The sequence below is a fragment of the Quercus suber genome, unplaced genomic scaffold, assembly GCF_002906115.3.
Source record: "Quercus suber isolate HL8 unplaced genomic scaffold, Cork oak 2.0 scaffold_75, whole genome shotgun sequence".
Classification (NCBI taxonomy): domain Eukaryota; kingdom Viridiplantae; phylum Streptophyta; class Magnoliopsida; order Fagales; family Fagaceae; genus Quercus; species Quercus suber.
Window position 1 is genome coordinate 750188 of NW_027069540.1, and position 18060 is coordinate 768247.

The 18060-nt window shown below is 34.0% G+C and overlaps 2 protein-coding genes across 3 annotated transcripts; both read left to right on the forward strand.

Annotated features, from left to right (window-relative positions):
* Positions 1 to 6116: 6116 nt before the first annotated feature.
* On the forward strand, positions 6117 to 8079 carry LOC111997895 (uncharacterized). The gene is made up of 3 exons (XM_065773449.1): positions 6117 to 6200; positions 6886 to 6936; positions 7477 to 8079. The coding sequence occupies exons 2-3, from the start codon at positions 6922 to 6924 to the stop codon at positions 7876 to 7878; spliced, it is 417 nt and encodes a 138-aa protein (XP_065629521.1). The 5' UTR covers positions 6117 to 6200; positions 6886 to 6921; the 3' UTR covers positions 7879 to 8079.
* A 2826-nt stretch (positions 8080 to 10905) lies between these two features.
* Positions 10906 to 17368, forward strand: LOC111997892 (probable glycosyltransferase At5g03795). 2 transcript variants are annotated; one of them, XM_065773450.1, is made up of 5 exons: positions 10906 to 11553; positions 12510 to 12796; positions 14120 to 14352; positions 16187 to 16344; positions 17006 to 17368. In XM_065773450.1, the coding sequence occupies exons 1-5, from the start codon at positions 11041 to 11043 to the stop codon at positions 17105 to 17107; spliced, it is 1293 nt and encodes a 430-aa protein (XP_065629522.1). In that variant the 5' UTR covers positions 10906 to 11040; the 3' UTR covers positions 17108 to 17368. The 2 variants fall into 2 exon arrangements, with proteins under 2 accessions (XP_065629522.1, XP_023885789.2); XM_024030021.2 differs by lacking the exon at positions 16187 to 16344 and adding an exon at positions 16570 to 16727.
* Positions 17369 to 18060: the final 692 nt, after the last annotated feature.

Sequence of the window (18060 nt, forward strand, 5' to 3'; positions counted from 1 at the left end):
GATCAGGATTTAAGATAGTATCCCGCCCCTTTTTGGCTATGACATTCATAAATGTATGCTAAGTCATGTCAGGTCAGCCCTAGTCCTAACTATTCGTTCAAGGCATCGATGACCCATAATATCCTAAAGGTGTTGGGCGCGCACTGCTCATGAGAGAGCCTGTGGTTGCGAAGATAGTTTAAGGTGATGGAGCCCATTAGGAGGGTCATTCCCCCTTCAATGAAGGCTATCATTGGGATAACGACCTCTCCTTCTCTTCGGGCCGTTAATATCTTCTCTGGAGGGCAATACCTCAGATTTACCCCCCGCGGGATACCATAATTTCGCTTGAATTCCTTTATCAACGCCGGACTATTGACGAGATGTTGGAATTTGCTCATTTCTAAGGGAATCACTGAAGCAATGAACAGAAGAAGGGTTTTGAGGGAAGAAAACGTTAGCTGAGAAGAAAATAAAGGATCAGGAGGCGCCGAAACTTACACAAACAGGATTTGAGTAAAATCCCTAAGCTCGAAATGGACTCTTTGTAGATCCTGGAGGCAAAAAACGCAGAAATCAGAAGAGGCGTGAAAGGCTTTCGAAGGAAAGGACTCTCTGGGTGCTCTGAGAATGCTTTGGGTACTCTGAGAATGTGTAAAGTAAAGAAAAATAACCTCCTTCAGAGGTTTATATACGGAGACAGCTGAAACGGTGTCATTCATTCCATCCAAATCCCGAAGAAGAACCTTGGCCGTTTGATCAACGACCCACCGTTGGATGCAAATGACAAAAAGCCGCTGGAGTAATTAATACAGCGCTTTGGGAATATGGGACCGACAGCGGCAATAATGAAGCGCGCGTCTCTATGCCCGCGCGCGTGTAAACGGGGGTATTTATGACTTCCCCCTTTTAAATTTCTTTATTTTTCCTTATTTTTATCTTTTTTTCCTTGCGTGGCAGATCAAAATCTTACCTTTTCTCCTCGGATGCGAGGGAAAAATTAAAATTTTGAGGGGCTATTGTGGGGGGAAAAGGGCCTAGCCCAACATAATGGGCCGAAAGCTCATAGGAGAGCTATTTTGCGACCGAGAAGAAGGAGATGGAAAAGGCAGGGCCCATCTGAAAGTGGGACCCTCAGAAGGAAGAATTATTGCAATCCGAAGAGGATATCTCCTGCCCGAAGAGGTTGTAATCCTCTGATGCAAATATTATAAATCAATTGAGTGTGTGAAAGGCCAAAATGACCTTCCGAAGACTCCACCTGATCAAGATAAGCTCTGAGTATGCTGGGAGACAATAAGGATGGAGAAATATCTAAGAGGAAAGCTGCTTCCACCGTATTTAATACTCTGCAGCAGCTTTTCTGGCCGCATTTATGTGGAGAAGACCCCTAAACAGTGTATCCTAACCTACCGCCACTCACACAGAGTTAAAAGAAGATGCTTGACGTGACATGTACTCAAGCAAACTCGTGGATGAGGAACAAGTGGACGATGGAGATGAGGAGAAGGGTGGCTATATAAAGGAAGGAGGCTTCTAACGAGAAGGGGGAGGGAGAAGAACAGAAAAAAGAAAGAGAGAACTTGACTGTAACCTTAAGACCTTTGTTCATCAGATAAACAATAGTATAGCTCTTCGGATTTTCAGGTTTTACGTGTAAATTTATGTTGGCTTGTGTTTGAAAGTTGTGATTCGTTGTTGTCAATCCAATACTTAACTTAGCTCTTTCACCCATACTCTACAAATTTATTGTTTTGGGCTTGGGCCACAAATCCTAACCCTACATTAACTATGATATTGGCATGTTAAGTATGCAAAATATGAATATTTTAATTAACCTTAATTGAGTTTTCAAACATATTCTTTTCAACCCTTACTCAAATTCACGATCCCAAAAATAGGGCTTAGTCTAGGGAAAACTCGACACATTTTGGGGTCAGATGCAAATGTAAAATGTATTATTATTTAATATTTTATAAGCATATTAGAAAATAAAAATCCAACATTTTTATATAATTTAATACATTGATCAGACTATTTTCATATATTTATAAAATGTATTTTAAAACTTTTAATTCTAAGAATATTGAGACAATCAATATTAGAACAAATATTATATTTTAAATGGTCACTATCCCTCTTAATAATGTTTGATTTAAGTTATTGAGCAATTGATTTCAATAATGAATTTGTCTTGACAATTATTAATTCTAATATAAATTTTGATAGAGTGAGAAAGGAGGAGTGAAATTTTTGGGAGATTAAAAATTTGTACTCTCTTAAACTACTAAAAATATAGTATAACATATTAATAAAATGTTGACTATTTAAAAAGAGTTTAATATTTTAAAAACAATTTTTGGTCCTTAATTAAAATTTTTTACATCCTATGACAAATAGACAAGACATTCTACCATACAATAGAAGATGTTTTTTTTCTTTTTTTTCCTTTTTATAAATTTTTTTCCTAAGTGAGAGGTCTTACATTTTTATTATAGTATTTTCAATACTATAAGACAAATAGATATATTATATTTTAAGGTGTCTTTTCTATCTGAGATCGCATTAAGCCATTGCCTAATAAATGGCTTGAGCCACCCCTGTTCTAGGAAAAAATATTTTGTATTATATGATACCATATCATCTATAATAAAATCCAATAAACGAGAGATATGTGTAAAAAAATAACTACCTACTAACACATGTCTTTTAATTGTTAGTGAGTTAGTTATTTTTTGTTGATATGTATTATACTTATTGAATTTTGATATTGCTCACATGGTATTATTTAATACCAAATACATTTTCTTGTCCTAGAGAGCAACATTATCATTCTTTTAAAGTTGATAATTCGTGGGGTAATTGGAAAATTAGTGCCAATGCCAAAATAACGAGGAGGGTACATGAACAGTAAAAATATTCTGATTTTTCAAAATGATTATAAACGCGGGGTTCTAGTCTTCTATGGAGTCCTGGTTGAAGAAAAATATATCATTAGGATGTTAATATTAATGACACACTACACCGACTTAATATTTCTAGAGTCTAGTTCAAGTTGAAAACGTAAATTCTGTAATTATTAATGAGATTAAACTTTTATAATCTTATCTATATAATATTTATTGTTACAGAGTTAGCATTGTACTATGAGTCTTGTTTAATATAAACTGTAAACAATACTATATATATATACACACGTGAGTTGTGTGTGTGAAAAGGCATTGTTGAATATATAAGACTCAAACTCTAAGGAAAGCTCTGAGATAAAAAAGATGAAGAAAAAGATGAAGAAGGCTGATGATGATCACTCCGAGCAGCATCAACAACAGAAGATTGGTCGAATCTATCACATGAACCAATCAGCGGAAGAATATTATGGTGGACTCATGCAACAATATGAACAACTGCTTGGACTTTCTGAAGGGCAATATAAACAACGTGAAGCTCAATTACATTATGAACTTTTGCGAGCTGATTATTCTTTTCTTTCAACGTGGATTAGGAATAACCCTAGTGCCAATGCCATTGATGATGGTGGAGAACAACAACCACAAGGTCAACAACAACAGTAACAACAAAGGCATGAGGTTTTCAATTGGGTCATCTTAGTGGAGTTAGAAGTTTTTTATTTATTTTTTATTTATTGGATTACAATATATGTAGAAGTCTTGCACAACATTTGGCAATTAATATGATTTTTTTTTCTTTCATTAATTAAGTTCTTATGTTATATATATATATGTATGTATATGTTCATACAGTGTGACTGTGACAATTGATAGAAACATATTTTTTTAATTAAATTTGAGCAGTGGTGGCTCTAAATTTTTTTTCTAGGGGATCATTAAGAAAGTTAAATTAAACAAAAGTTTAATTAAAAAAAAAAAAAACTTAATACATTAAGTTATCAAAAAAAGAAAAAAAAAAAAACACCCATGCATGAAATTTTACAATTTCTTTTTACGAGTTTTCATATTTTGAAATCAACTCATGATAATTTATTATCAGTTTAATTATCTATTGTCAATGTAAGTATGATCATTTTATTTTGTTAAATTTGCATAGTAGTTTTGTTTTTATGAAATTGTGGTTATATATTTGTCATTTTTTTTATAAAAATATTTTAAACTAAAAGAAAAAACTCAACTCCACTTGCACTATACAATTATTAATTCACACAACCACACTCATCCATACATAAATAATACACTAAATTGTTATTTGATTGTGGGATAAGTTGATATGTGATTAGAGTGTGTAAGATTTAAAATATGATTTAAATTAGTAAAGCAATATTATATACACACACACATATATATATATATATATATATATTCAAGTTAGGGGTTCATTTGAACTCCTGAAATGTATGTGCAGCCACCCCTGAATTTGAGTGAAACTTAGGTATACTATATTAAGTTTTTTAATTAAATTCAAACACTTAATATATTTAAAAAAAAAAAAAAAAAAAAAATTATATTATATATATATATTATGGAAGTTGTATATATAAAAAAGAAAAATTAATCTTTTTATTTTTTACTGACAAATTATGTATAGGGATAATTAATAAGGATTTTATTTTTTGTGCCTGGCCAACATACAAAGAAAACAAAGAAAAAAGGTTTAGTAGTTGAATACGATTTGGCGATTAATAGCTTCAGCTTCATCTAAACTTCCAGTGTTTTTCTAGTAACTTCCTTCTTGTAATTCAAAAAAAAAATTTGATTATGATCGTTGAAAATTTGAAATAACATTCACATAAAATTATATTTTATGAATTTATTTTGGGGTATATATATATATATATAGAGTTGGGTTTAAATAACACTTGAGCTTTGTTTGAATCACATTTTAGCGTTCGCGTTTCTGCATTTTGCGTTTTTTTTTTTGTTTTTTTTATTTTTGCCAGCGTCTCTTGCATTCTTCATTGGACATGAACAGTGCATTAAGGTAGAGCTACAATGCTGAACAGTGTTTTCAGCAATGAACAGTAATTAGAAATTATTTTTTTATTATTTTCAGTAATAAGTTTTCAGTTTTTAGCAAAATAAGCAATATCCAAATACATACTTTGTGTAACTCTAAGTAATAGTACACTACCCAATAACTTGTTATAGAATTCTTATTTTGAAAATTCCACCGTTGAATTACATATTCTATATATTCTTAACAATCATGCCAATTTTCATGTTAATTAGATGTTATTTACTATTTGATCCATAAATTCATCTTTTAAGCATTATTTTAAACTACAAAAACTTGAATTTAAGAAATTGATTGATGACATGGTTATTAATTTTTTATTACCTTGAAATTTTGCAAGCATGGAGAATATATGAAGATAATATAATCTAACGGTAGATTTATCAAGATTTGCATTTAATTAAAAAAATATTGAGTGGTGTAATATTACTTAAAGTTATACTAGATGTAACTTGAACCCAACTCATATATATATATATAAATGAGATTAAACTCTAAAATAATTATATATATATATATATTTTAATGAACTAATTATATATTATTTCATCATAGACTTGTAATATAAGTAGAAAACTTTGTTTGTATACCAAGTATAATTGATTTTGAACCTTTAAGTCCTTGACTTGAATTGAGCAGTTGAGCTAATACTATAGAATATTCATATTATTTTGCACATTAGAATATTCATTATTTTGCACATTCAAACTTCATGTACCCAAAAAAAAAATGGTACTTTAGCTTTATGATAAGAAAAATCATCATGGTATAGAAGTTATAGATTTAAATTCTACCGTACTTAAGAAAAAAATATATATTCTTAATATTTGTTGACAAATATACAAAAATATAGGAGTTGTAGAATAGCATTAATCTGGGACACTGATTTTATTATACGCGGAAAACGAGGTCCAAGAGTGAGATCGATTCCTTCTAGCCGGGAAACTCTCTCATTAATTCTTAATATAAAAATGAAAAGAAGAATGTGACATGAACCCATAACAATAAATTAAAAATATATATTAATAGAATCTAGTTGCTTCTCTAATTGAACTTGATTATTTTGAATTTAATTTTCTTTAAATATATATATATATATATAACGCTATTTATGGGTCAATGCAATCAAGTGTTTGTTTGTTTGATTTTTCAATGTAGTTGATGGTCAAGAAAAGGCAGATTGTCAAAGATGGTTCACATCACCACATCGAATTCTAGTCCTTGATGGGATCCAGGTGATTATCACACTTATCCTGAGTAGTTGTCATTATTGGGAGGCTGTTGATTGGCTTTTCTTCCATTGTTGTAGCCTTGCATTTTTTTTATTTATTTTTTATTTTTGTGTGTGTGTAAAAAGATGATATCACGTAATTCTTGGCTTTTTGGGGGTGATTATGGATGCTGCTCTAGTCTTCTGCTCAGTGGAGATCCAAGTATGAAAGCTGTATTCTTAGAAAGTAGAAGAAAAAAGTCATTGAAGGGGAATAGATCTAATTACCAATTTCTTTTAGGTAGAGTCAATTGAAGCCAAGAGTTTGTCATGCTACATGGCTGCAACTCAGTCACCTGATATTTCTTTTCTCTTCTGACATAAAAGACACCTATATTAGTAGTTAATACATACATATATAAATATGCAAGACAGAAGCAAAGCATGAATTCTGTTAGGTTTAATAAAACTGTTGCAACAAAAGATTGGAAATAATTGAAATCTCTTTCATCTCTTCCCTATTATTTGTTAAATGCACAAAATTCCATAAAGGTTTATTAGTGCTGCTTTATACAATAAACATGACATGTTAACTGAAGATTCCTAACTCCTAAGATGCTGTTTGTTATCCCGGTTACAATTACAGGCAATTGAATTTAGGAACCTTATTGAATTTTGTATCACTAATTCAAAGGTGTTATTCACTGCAGGATCCTGGAAACCTCGGTACATTACTCAGATCAGCTATGGCCTTTAAATGGGTAAGGAAATAAGTTGCAATTTCGAAGTATCTGCCTTCTTTATACTTTTTTATGTTTTTCCACAACCTTTCTGATGTTATATTTTGTGGATGCTTCTCCAACTTGCATTGCTGAACTTCAGTTGTGTTAAAAGCTTTGATGTAAAGTGCTATTTCTTTTCATCATTAAGGAATCAGTTTGACTCCCAACAATCATTGCTGCAAATTGATGTTAGTTGATGATTGCTTACAGGTTTCCTTTGGCTGCCTGTAGAATGCATTAACCCTGATGGTCTCATTATTTTAAACTTCAAAATGATAATTGTCACAAGCAATAACAGTTTAAGGGTTACACTTACATATTGAGACTCAACAATCTTTCCATTCTGTTGTACGATGTCCCACTCCTTTTACTGAACAGAAAGATCAATGATTAACCATACACTATTATGAATACTATTACTTAATGCAACTCTTTTCATGCATTTCTTGCCTATCATGAACTATTGTTCTTCATCTATATTTTAGAAGGAAGTCTAATATTGGGGCTGCTGTCCAACAGGGAGGTGTTTTTCAACTTCCTGGCTGTTGTGATCCGTTTAATGAGAAAGCACTTCGAGCTAGCCGAGGAGCCTCCTTTCAGCTCCCTATAGTTTCTGGTGACTGGGTTCATCTTGAAGCCCTTATAAATGAATTTCAAATGAAGGTGCTGGCTGGCCATCCAGAGAGTACTGGAAATTTAAAGCCAGTTGCTTGGCTTTCTCAAGAGCTAGCAGATTCTTTTGTAGATGTGCCATTGTGCTTTGTATTGGGTAGTGAAGGAAGTGGCCTTTCGGAGAAATCTTTGCAGGTTTGTGAGCTTGTGAGCATTCCAATGGCTGGAGAGTTTGAGTCTCTGAATGTTTCAGTGGCAGGAGGGATTTTCTTGTATATGCTTCAGCCTAGGAATCAGAGATGTGTCTGATTCTTGTTCTCTTTCTGTTAATGCTATAGGAACTACGGAGAGTAACGTGCATGAGCCTTTGATTTTGAGTTGCTACATTATCGAAGATAAAAGAGTCTTCCTCTATTTGTTTCATTTGTAATATAGATGGATGTTAAAATTGTAATTACAAATGCTGTGCAGCAAAATTGAATGATATAATTTCCTAGGAAGGTTTTGAGATGCTTTGAGTTAATCACCGACGCAAAGAAATGCTTAGCATTTGACTTGCCGGCCGAGTCACTGGACACACACACAGCCTTTCACGTGTATCTAGAGTTTCTGCACCTAATCTCTCAATTCACCATCATATCAGATACACCCTAGTGAATTTGAAGAAGTGTGTTGCTGTCAATTGGTGATCAAGTTGAAGCCATGACATTAACGTAGACAAGTTGTGAAATATTTGAGGTGATCCATGAAGTCGCAAGTGGGAGGTTTGTATTGGTGAAATCCATATTAGAAGAGTCCAACCGAGTTGGAGTTGTGTGGTCAAGTAATGGCATGTTTGGATGTTTAAAAAGGAGGGGGAGTAGAGTAGAGGGAGGGAGAGTAATGCAATTACCTTGTTTGGAAGTTTTTTAAAGAATGAGGGGGAGGAGTTTGGAGGAGTTTGGAGGGGTTTGGACTCCTTCTAGCCCCCAATTTTAATTCCCCCAAATTGGAGAGATTTGAAGGGGGAGTAGAGTACATAAACTATTGACCAAGCAAATTACCTAATTTACCCTTACTATATTAACAAAATTACACAAGGGGAAGGGCTAATTACTCCCTTCCCCCTTACTAATTTTAAAACATCCAAATAAGGTGAAGGTGAATCATTCACCTCTACTCTCCTCCCCACTACTCCCCTTCCCTCTACTCCCCTCTACTCTCCTCCTTCTCTAAACTTCCAAACAAGTCATAAATCACTACTAAAGGTAGCAATTAGAAATTAGGGTAAGTATTTGTTGTAAGAACTTCAATTTTAATAGTAGATTTTGCTTGGGATTGGTGGTAGTGGTAAACCCTCAAAAGGGTTTTTTTTTTCCTTGGCTAGGCCACTGGTCTTTCACTTTGTAAACAGATTGCCTTGGGTCTTTATCTACTCGCACTTTAGGCTGTGTTTGTTTCGTGTAAAACGTTTTCCAGAAAATACATATTTTCCGGAAATGCTATTTTCCGGAAAAGGAAAATATTTTTAAGTGTTTGGTTGAATTATGAAAATTATTGTGGAAATATTTTCATGCGTTTGGTTCTATTAGGAAAATGCTATTTTCGGCAGCAAATTCCGGCAACAACACAACAACAACAACAACAAACAACAACTCAGTTCATCAAACAACAACAACAACAACTCAGTTCATCAAACAACAACAACTCAGTTCATCAAACAACAACAACAACAATCAATTAAAAAAAAAAAACAACAACAACAACAACAATCAAAAAAAAAAAAAAAAAAAAAAACTGAGAGATCGAGGAAGAGAGAGCGTGGAGGCGATGGGTCGGCGGTCGAAGGCGATGGGTCTGGTTCGTGGATCGGCGAGCTCGAGGAGGCGATGGGTCTGGGTCGACGACGAGGTGCGATGGCGCGATCGAGGAGGCGATGGCGCGATCGAGGAGACGACGAGGTCCGATCGAGGAGATGACGAGGTGCGATGGCGTGATCGAGGAGACAACGAGGTGCGATGGCGTGACTCGTGGGTCTCGTGGTGCGACTCGCTAGGTCTCGCCGACGCGGTGCAACTGGTGGGTTCGTGGGTCGAAGGTCGCCGGTGATGGGCTCTGGGCTTGGAGCGCCCGTTCGTGCTCTCTCTGGGTCGAAGGTTGCTGGGTCTCTTCGTGCTCTCTTCTCTCTTTTTCGAAAAATTTCATTTGAAGTGAAAATAAGTCCGGAAATCAATTTCACCCGTTTTTGGCATTATTTTCGGTCAACCGGAAATGGTTTTCAGTTTGACCAAATTTGAAGGAACAGCCAAACACCCAATTTTCCGAAAAATAATTTCTGAAAACCGTTTGAAGCCGAAACAAACGGACCCTTATTATTGGTAATTTGTTTACTGTGGTGTAATTAACCTCGAATTGAAATCACGCTTATAATTGGTTAATTAAATAATTTGGTGCAATTCCGCTTACTTTATCAATGAGGTCTACTAAAAAAAATCTGGTATCAAAGTGGGCCTTGACTCGAGTCGAGGTTTTTAATTTATGAGTTGATCATTGACCCCATTGCCAAGGATCGTGGTCACTCATTGAACATCCTTTCGTATTTTGATGGAAGGTGTGCATAAGAGCCATTTCAAAGTCTTTCAATGAAAAGGTACGACTCTTGGTAGAAATGGAATGGACTAAGCCCACAACCTTTAGTAATGAATTGTCCGCCAAATAGTTAATTGTGACTTCAAAGACATGACAATGAATTTGATAGTTGTTGTATAAACAACATAGTAAATATGTGTTTTTTTTTTTATGTGTTTAAAATTCGGCATATCATGTATGGTCCGTTTGAATGATATAATTTTGACATTTAGATTTGGATTTGGGTAATTAAAATCCACATATTTAGTTTGAATAGTTTATAAAAGGTCAAAAATTTAGATTTGACAAATTCACTTATTAAGATTTTAAATCTTTAAAATCAATGAATTTGATATAATAATTTAAAGCAATGAATTTGAAATCAAATCCATTAATTTAAAATCTAAACACAAGTTTCCAAACACAACCGTGAAGTCTATGTAATAACATTTATGGTAATTACCAATTTACCACTAGTATGGCTTTTCATCACAAGGAAAAAATAAAATGTTTGTCCATTGTGGTTGCCATTGCCTGCTATTCCAATTATTAATCTATAAAGGTAAACTACAGACTAACGAGGCCAAGAGGCCAGTAGCTCATTTGACACTCCCTTAAACCATTCCTCCATGGTAACTATTGAAAATTTTTAATTAAAAAAAAACGTATAGTAAATCATACTTTATTTTTTAATTTATTTTATAAGAATAAATTGACAAACGCGATAAGCGATAAATCATAGATTCGCGGGAGAAGGGGAGAAGGGAGTGAAAGAAAGACAATAACTAAAGATTAAAACAACAACCTCAAATCCCAACAAACACAGCAAAACACAGTTATTTATTGCATCGGGCATAGTTGGCAATGTCAGCCGGCGGCAAGGCATCTCAGCCTCAGGCTGCAGCAGCGTTCTCTCTCTCATCATCCACCTTACTCCAAAGCTCCGTCCTCACCCTCGCCACCCTAACCCTTCTTTCCTTCACGTACTTCTCCTACAATTCCAATTCCCTCCACTCCTCACCACCACCAACAACAACAACAACAACAACTTCTCAGCTTTATCTTTCTAAATTAGAGGTGGTGGAGGTGGAGAAACAGAAAGAGAAAGAGAAAGATGATGATGTTTCCGGGGATGTTTACCATTTGCCGCAGATATTTGGGCTGAATTATGCGGAGATGGAGAGGAGATTCAAGGTGTATATATACCCAGATGGTGATCCCAACACTTTTTACCAGACCCCAAGAAAGCTTACGGGCAAGTACGCCAGTGAAGGCTATTTCTTTCAGAACATTCGTGATAGTATTTTCCGTACCCATGATCCCAATCAGGCTCATCTCTTCTTCATTCCAATCTCTTGCCACAAGATGCGAGGCAAGGTATGCCCTTACGCCAATGCTGTTTTGCGTGCTTGCCTTCTGTTAAGTTCTTTTATATTTATATGCACCAATGCGCATTGGTTTATTTGCTGAGAAAGCACGACATCTGGAACTTGTGAATTTCATTAGGATTTTAGAGTCCCAAACCCTGCAAAAGTAGGTGTTTTGTGCACAAGTATAACTTATCACTTATGATTTGTTGCGTAAATATTGTGGACGGATTACTTTTCTTTGTTTTTTTTTGAGTTAGGAACTCTAAATGGCTAAATAGACCTGGAACTTCAGGAGGACGGGTGCCTGGGGGTTGCAGTGTACACCCCGGGCAGCTGTTTACAGAAATTAAAACACAAGATAGGGTTCTGCAAATTCGTAAGATCATGTATGGGGGCTGAGTGATGCCTGCCCAATGCTGAAAGGTCAAGGAAGTTGTGAATGAACTCCACTAAATAAAGGGTTTCTTGCATTAGATGTTCTTTTTAAGTATATACTATATACAAGTACTAATATGTAGAGTAGAAAATCTATGGACACAATAAAATCTCACAACATCCTTTTGAAATGTGGGGGGTCCGGGTGTAATATTTTATTATGTTTTGACTTATGGCAGGCTGATACCTTAGTTTGCTATGAGATTTTGTTGTGGCTTTAGAAGAAACTCTATGTAGAGATCCATGTGAAATCTGAGGTGCTGCTTGTTTTGCTCTGGTGTCAGTTGTAATGTTTTGAGTTCATTGAAGGAAAAATGACTACAATGATTGCAAATGTGGATTGTTTGGATGTGTCAGAAAGTTCTACCTTGCTGACTGTCACAGCAAGTTTAACTTTTACAAACTCGCAATTAGTGCAATTTTTCAGATATTGGTCTTGTTTAGGACAAATACAATTAATTCAACACCTACACCCACACTTCTGATCTCTTCTCTGCTGCTATGTGATGCTTGCATGATCATGTGCAGGGCACTTCTTATGAGAATATGACCATAATAATCCAGAATTATGTGGAAAGCTTAATTTCCAAGTATCCTTACTGGAATAGAACCTTGGGTGCGGATCATTTTTTTGTCACTTGTCATGATGTTGGTGTTAGGGCAACAGAAGGAGTTCCGCTCCTTGTAAAGAATTCAATTCGAGTTGTGTGCTCCCCAAGCTATGACATTGGATTCATTCCCCACAAAGATGTTGCTCTCCCTCAAGTTTTGCAACCATTTGCCCTTCCAGCTGGAGGAAATGATATTGAGAATAGGTAAATTGTGGGATGTAAATGTTTGATTACATGATTATCATACTCTCACATAAGTAGATGGCAGATGGCCAGTTTTGGGGTTATTTCTGACTTTGATTATTTGTTACTCTCTTTGTCCTGAGCTATTACTTGAAACATCAATTTGCATTACTCTCCTATTTCTTAAGGAAATAAGTCCTTATTCAAAAAATGGCTTACAAATTTGAAATATCTGGCTGCCTCCATTTTAACATTTTTTCATGGAATTGGAACTACAACCAGATTGTTATCTTGAATGCAGTGTGGTTAGTGCTTTATATTGTGGGATCATGATGTACTAAAACCATATATTGTTAAAGGATCCTATGTAATGATCAATGGCAAATCTTTTTTAAAAGTTAAACCATATTACCAGTCTATAAGTCTGAAGTAGTTAAAACTTTTTAAAATTGTATAGAAACTTCTTTTTACCCTGAAAGTTGGTTAACTTGTAGAGATTTTTTGGAAATTTGTGGAACTTGAACCTATTTTAGTTCAGACACTATCTTGAGTAGCTTAGTATACTGCTTCCTTTTATAAGGTGAATGTCATGTCATGGATGGGAGCTTATGGGGTTTGGGCTTGTTATTATCCTTATTTTTGGAGGGGGAGGGTTAGTGGGGGAACTAAAGAAAAAGAAAGTCATCTAATGAATTTTTTTTTGAGGTCTATCTCTTTGTATGGGAATAATTGTTGAGTCATTGTATGTTTTTAATGTATCTTGAAGTTACAGGTAGCAGAAAGAACCGGTACCCTAGCAGTTAAGAGCTGAGATGCATCATTTCATAAAATTAAATTGTGATTAGAAAGCATGTCTATCTAATGTGTGAAGCATAATTTAGACACATGTCTCACTTGATCTATTAGTGTCAACTTTCCAACCCAAACATGTTCAGTAATGTTGTCAAGAATATCTGGGAAAAGTGAAATGCGAAAGTAAGAACATTTCACAATTCCTCAAACCTAAATTCTGCAAAGACTGCTTCTTTTTTTTTTTTTTTTTTTTTTTCAATAATAATAATATTTGTTAATTTTTGAGGTTATCTATCATATCTGTCTTTATACATAGTAGAGTTATCAGAAAAGGGAAAATAACTGTATACTCTTATCTTCATCTTGAATGGAATGTTGTTTTCATTTCATAGGAATGTCTTATGATGCATCTTATCACTAGTTGAAAGTTGTCAACTTGTTTTAGGTTAAGACATGCCTTACATGGGTAGCTGAATGTGATTTTTTTTTGTTAAATAAAAAAACACAGCAAGGCAGTTAATTGCTTATGAAAATAACAAACATGCTTTGCAGGACAACACTTGGCTTTTGGGCTGGACATCGAAACTCTAAAATTAGAGTTATACTAGCACGAGTCTGGCAGAATGACACTGAACTTGATATTTCAAACAACAGAATAAACAGGGCTATCGGACCACTCATATATCAAAAGAGATTTTATAATACTAAGTTCTGCATATGCCCTGGTGGTTCCCAAGTCAACAGTGCTCGCATAGCTGACTCAATCCATTATGGATGTGTTCCTGGTAAGATTTCACTATTTTTAATTTTGTAATTTTACTACATACTTGGAGTACTGCTTAGCTTCATGACTTGTACTTCAAACCTGATTGATTAGCACTCTTATACAGCTTATGCTATTTTGCTAATTTATACATTAGCATGGGGGGTTTGCAAAATCATTTAAAAGTTTCAAGAGTGCTTTTGCCATGTGGCGTACTATACTACAACAACCAAGTTTTAGTTCCAAAATTTTGAGGTCGACTATGAATCCTCAACACGCTAATTAGGGTTAGCCACATGTATGCTTTTCCGCTTTTCTATTATATCCGAAGTCTATTCTCTGTTATCTTCTTAATTGACCTGTCTATTTAAATTACTTGTACTAATGTTATTTTATTTCTTCTACCTTTTTTTCATTTGCTCGACTTGAGTCAACTCAAGCTTTCTCATTAGTGGATTAATCGCTTTCCTTTGCACATGTCCAAACCATCTTAAGGGACCTTTTCTCATCTTTTCATCAATAGGAGTCACCTCTATCTTTAAATGAATTCCCTCATTTTTAATCCTATTTTTCTTTTTATTTTTATTTATCCATCTTAACATTCTAATTTTAGCTATACTCATCTTATGGACCTGTTGCTTCTTAATAGCCCAACATATAGTTCCATAGATCATAGCAGGTATTAGTGGATCCATTCATAATAAAGTGACAAAATTTTACATTGGCTGTCAATCTACCACAACACTCATTTTTTTTTTTTGGGGTTTGGGACCGATTGTGAACAAAATATTTGATAGTAAGCATAGACACAGGTGGACCTATGTGGTGGATTATAAGTACATTAAAATTATTAACATAGATTATGACACTCTATATTAAATTTTCAAGAAAGTTAAAAATAATACTTCGATTAAAATTCTATTTCAAAGAGTTATTAGAAATTTCATTATTTACTTTAAATTACTTTAATTTTTTGTATTAATAAAAAAAAAAGGTTGGGATTTAACTCTTACACATCGTGCTTGCGCTATATTGCCAACGTAAATGTACAGGTTGTATGCATTTTTGCCATGTGGTGCACTATAATACTTTAAAACTATCAATGTAATTTTGGCAACACTTTGTTCTAAATCAAACTCTATTACTAAAGATTTATAATTTATTTGCGTTGTATGGCTCAAGATATGTGTCACTTATTGAACTGAGTTCTTACATCTTATGGCACACCATAGATCTTTAAAATTGTCAACATAGTTTTCGGTAAATTAAACTTTATTACTAAATTTTTAAGAAATTCAGAAGTACTTTGATTAAAACTAAATTACCAAAGTTTCAAGAAATCTAAAAGGAAGTTTCATTATTATTTTCAATTTATTTTAATAATGTATTATAAAATAGGTTTTGATAAAAGCTTTGCCTTACATGAGATGTGTTATGATCCTAGTGTTCCACATGGATTAAATGTAAATTTAATCATGTGTTTATAAGCTCTTGGTTACATTTCCCTTGCAAGCCGGTGTTCAAAGGTGAGTTCTACCCATGAGTTTGTAACATTTAATATCAGTGTGTTTATAAGCTCTTGGGCAACCTCCCCTTGGAAGCCGGTTTTTAAGGTTGAATTCTACTCACGGGTTTGTAACAAAATGTGTTCAACATGTAACTTAAAGTATTTTCTGTAATTTTTCAATTTCAATTATATTATTGAAGTATTTTTTAATTTATCGTTTTTTTTTAAATTTTTTTTATAATTGTATATTAATCTGTACATATATTGCACAGTGACACTATATATCATTGTGCTAGTATATATTTAAAATTTAAATCCCTAAGTTCTTCATATGTTGGATCTCTTGCAGTGATATTGTCAAATTATTATGACCTGCCATTCAATGATATTCTGGATTGGCATAAATTTGCTGTCATACTTAAGGAGCATGATGTGTATCAGCTTAAGCAAATTCTTAAGGACATACCTGATGCTGAATTTGTTGCACTTCACAAGAACTTAGTTAAGGTAATGCCTTTCTATCTCAAGTAAAAAATTCTAAGTGGTTTATCTGATTTATACTACTTTTCAATTTTCATATAGTCAATCTGCTTCTGCGCTATATATATTGTTTGTGTGTACGTACGTATGTGTGCTTTGTCGGCTTCAAGTTCCGTAGGTGAAAAACTCACTATTGTATTAAGTCTTATTTCAATGGTCTTTTCAGTTTATCCAAAAAAAAAAAAATTGCAGTGATATTGTCAAATTATTATGACCTGCCATTCAATGATATTCTGGATTGGCATAAATTTGCTGTCATACTTAAGGAGCATGATGTGTATCAGCTTAAGCAAATTCTTAAGGACATACCTGATGCTGAATTTGTTGCACTTCACAAGAACTTAGTTAAGGTAATGCCTTTCTATCTCAAGTAAAAAATTCTAAGTGGTTTATCTGATTTATACTACTTTTCAATTTTCATATAGTCAATCTGCTTCTGCGCTATATATATTGTTTGTGTGTACGTACGTATGTGTGCTTTGTCGGCTTCAAGTTCCGTAGGTGAAAAACTCACTATTGTATTAAGTCTTATTTCAATGGTCTTTTCAGTTTATCCAAAAAAAAAAAAAGAAGGAAAATAAAGTAAACTACTTGATAAGAATTTCTTTTATCGATTGTCTTCTATCAGGTTCAGAGGCATTTCCAGTGGAACTCTCCACCAATCAGATTTGATGCATTCCATATGGTCATGTATGAGCTTTGGTTGCGCCACAATGTCATCAAATACTGATTCAATTATATTTCCAGTATGCTATATGTACATTTGCTGGCTGGTAATCCAAACTGTTTGTAAATTATCATATGCAGCTCTCACACATTCCTTATAGTCTTAGAAAGAGAGGAATTAACACTAGTAGAATGGTGGTGTTTATGTAGGTTTAGTGGGGAGTTGGTGGATCATTTGTTACTTCATTGTGATTTTGCTAATGTGGACTATTTATTTTCGATTTTTGGAGTTAATTGGGTGCTCTAGTGCAGAGTATTTGATTTATTGATTGGGGTGGAGGAATTAGTTCTGTAAACGCTTGTCCACTGTGTTCCTTTGTGTTTGATGTGGCTTTTGTGGCAGGAGAGGAATTCTCATCCCTTCGATGACGTGAAAATTTTGGAAGAAAAATTGAGGCTTTTATTTCTTAGATTACCATTTGAATGATCGACTGTCTTGAGTTTTAGGGACAGTGGTACTAGCATTGAGTTCGCTAATTCGATATCTTTTAATTGTAATACTCTGCATACAATTCTTTATACTGTGCTATATATTGTTCACGAGATAGTTTAAAATCATGTGCCAAAAAAAAAAAAAATTCGTGATGGAGAGTAAAGTTACTAGTGTTAAAAGGGTAATTTGGTTTGTTCTTTATGTTTGGTTGTTACCCTTAATTTTTTTTTTTTTTTTTTTTGATTACTCGGGCTACTTTAGCCTTAGACCAGTCCAATTATCAGGGGGCGTGGGCTGGGTTTTAAGGATGGGACTTTGGTTATGTGTGGTATCTTTTGTGTCTCTCTCTCTAAGATGAAAAATAATTTTATAAAATATTTAATTTCTAGAGAGGACAAATTATCTTCAACAAACTTTAGAGAACAAATTATACATTATACCACAATCATAAAATAATTATTTATTTACACACATCATGTAGGTCTTCTACTAGTAGTAAACTATCTCCCTTATTCTGCACTCCA